Source organism: Propithecus coquereli, unplaced genomic scaffold, assembly GCF_000956105.1.
Source record: "Propithecus coquereli isolate 6110/MARCELLA unplaced genomic scaffold, Pcoq_1.0 Scaffold145, whole genome shotgun sequence".
NCBI classification, from domain to species: Eukaryota; Metazoa; Chordata; class Mammalia; order Primates; family Indriidae; genus Propithecus; species Propithecus coquereli.
In genome coordinates this window covers 196,514-198,959 of record NW_012138858.1, presented here as the reverse complement: position 1 = coordinate 198,959, position 2,446 = coordinate 196,514, and the positions used below count along the sequence as shown (strand labels likewise).

The window sequence follows — 2,446 nt, the reverse complement described above, 5'->3', positions numbered from 1 at the left end:
AATAGAGATGGGGTCTCACTCTTGCTCAGGCTGGTTTCAAACTCCTGAGCACAAAGGATCCTCCTGCCTCAGCCTCCCAGAGTGTGAGGATTATAGGTGTGAGTCACCACGCCCAGCCTGAGAAGTGGAATAAATTTAGATATAGATTTATTCCCTATCAAATGCTTGTAGAACATCATGCACAATGCACAAAGTAAACTTCTGTTAGAACAAGGTGCTTCAGGCAATTTTAAGAAAGCCTAGATACCTACATAGTCCCTAACTTGCTATAAGTTAATGGGCCCAAATAAAAAAAAAAAAATACTGAAACTTCAAAACCTCTCTATAGTAACATAATTCTTCAACATCTTCATTCCAATGCAACAATCATGTTAATATTCTGAATTCCTACAATCAGTACCTCACTGGGAAGGTTTGATAAAATGCCTATTCAAATGCCTACAAAACCTGTCTACAAAATAATGGTTATCCTATACAAAATACTAACAAGCACTTAATACTTTTACTTATGTATCTATATATTCATTTTCTAAGAAACTGTAGCTCTTATATAACTGCCCCAAAAGATAGGAAGTCCTAAATAAAATATACCTTTGTTCCTAAAAAGGAAAAAAAAAATTAAAAGAGTGAACAACTCACTGTTAGGTTGTCTCTAAGCAACTGCATGATGAGGGTGCTGTCTTTGTATGAGTCTTCATTCAGTGTATCAAGTTCTGCAATGGCCTCATCAAAAGCCTGATAAATATTAATATCCATGGTAAACAATATTTGCATCAACAGAATCTGGTTAGTCTATAATTACAAACCACTTTTAGAAAACAGCTGAACATCTACCTTATTTGTATTATCAATTAACAACAAACTCAGTGGAACCATTCAGTTTAAGAACTTACAAGTATGACGTGACTTTTAAAGCTATACGTACTTAAGTAAACAAGCATCTGTTGGTTCTTTCACAGGACACAAAGCACAGAAACAATGCTGAATATACTTCTTACCAAAAGCACTAGCATTTATTTGTAAAAGCTCTTCTTTACTCTCCCATTTTGAGACACTTTGAGGAATGCAGATAATGCAGCTATTCTAGTGACCAAACCTGGCAGGCATTACTTTCCAATCTTCTGTTTCTTTCTGAAAGTTACTTATACTTTTATATCCCAACATACTCTTTAGACTGATAGTATTGCTTATAATTATAGTTAGGGGAGCATAAGGTGTTGTGAGGGGCAGGAGTAGATGGTCACAGTGGTTAAGAAAAAGAGATTTCAAAATAAATACAGTAGAAATCATCACTGAATAAAATACCTAGAAATTAACATACCTAGTTATCTCAAAAATCTTAGCCAAAGAGAGTAGTTACTGGACACACTTCTTACCGTTTTAGCCAGCGTACAGGCGAGCTCTGGGTTATTAAGGATCTCATAGTAAAATACAGAAAAGTTAAGAGCCAGCCCCAAGCGGATTGGGTGTGTGGGTTGCATCTCTTTCTTGCTTATATCAAATGCCTCTTGGTAAGCTCCTTGGGAATTATCTATCGTTTCTGTGAAGGGAAAAAAAGCATGATACTGAAAATATCCATCCAGCATATAGCACATTAACAACTTTAACATATGCTACTAGTTCTTGGGAGAACCAAGATTTTTCTCTGTAGCCTTCTTTTAAAACCACAGTAGTAAAACAAAAGCATCATCTTGTACTAGGTATTCAAAAACTAGTTTATAATGTTGCTTGCTTATAATCAGCTTAAGTAAAAAAAACATGAGATAGTATATATCAGACTTTTCCATCTAGGGCTAAAACTATTTTCTTTTCTTTTTTTTCCACCTCCCCCTCCTCTCTAAAACTATTTTCTTCTTTCATATCTTTTAATTCTATTACTTGGAATACAGCAATTAAAAATAATTTGACTGGAATACCACCCCTTCCCTAAATAATGAAAACACTTTGCAAAAATCGACAATCACTAAAATCTGTTTTTTTCTTTTTTTTTTTTTTTGAGATAGAGTCTCATTCTAATTCCCAGGCTAGAGTGCAGTGGTGTGATCATAGCTCACTGCAACCTCAAACTCCTGGGCTCAAACAATTCTCTTGCTTGAGCCTCCTGAGTAGCTGGGACTATATAGGTACATGCCACCACACTCAGCTGATTTTTCTATTTTTGGTAGAGATGGGATCTCACTATGTTTCTCAGGCTGGTCTCAAACTCTCGGCTTCAAGTGATCCTCCCACCCTGGCCTCCCAAAGTGCTAAGAATACAGGTGTGAGCCACTGCACCCAGCCAAAAATCTCTATCTTTTAGACTTATTACTTATAAAAACAATGCTGATCCCTTGGTATCAAGATGTATTACGTGAAAAATAATATAAAAGTGCCAATACATAAGACAAACTCTGTTTTGACAAGAATTTCATTACTGGCCTAAAGAAAAATGTCACAGGCCGGGCGC

The 2,446-nt window shown here is 35.9% G+C and overlaps 1 protein-coding gene across 1 annotated transcript in view; it reads right to left on the bottom strand.

Annotated features, from left to right (window-relative positions):
* Nucleotides 1-2,446, bottom strand: part of YWHAQ (tyrosine 3-monooxygenase/tryptophan 5-monooxygenase activation protein, theta) — a 47,986-nt gene that overhangs the window by 4,503 nt on the left and 41,037 nt on the right. The window contains exons 4-5 of the mRNA XM_012639950.1: nt 1,377-1,540; nt 640-735 (exon numbers count right to left, since the gene is read on the bottom strand). Of these exons, the coding sequence (XP_012495404.1) occupies nt 640-735; nt 1,377-1,540 (260 nt within the window). The remainder of the gene's footprint in view (nt 1-639; nt 736-1,376; nt 1,541-2,446) is intronic.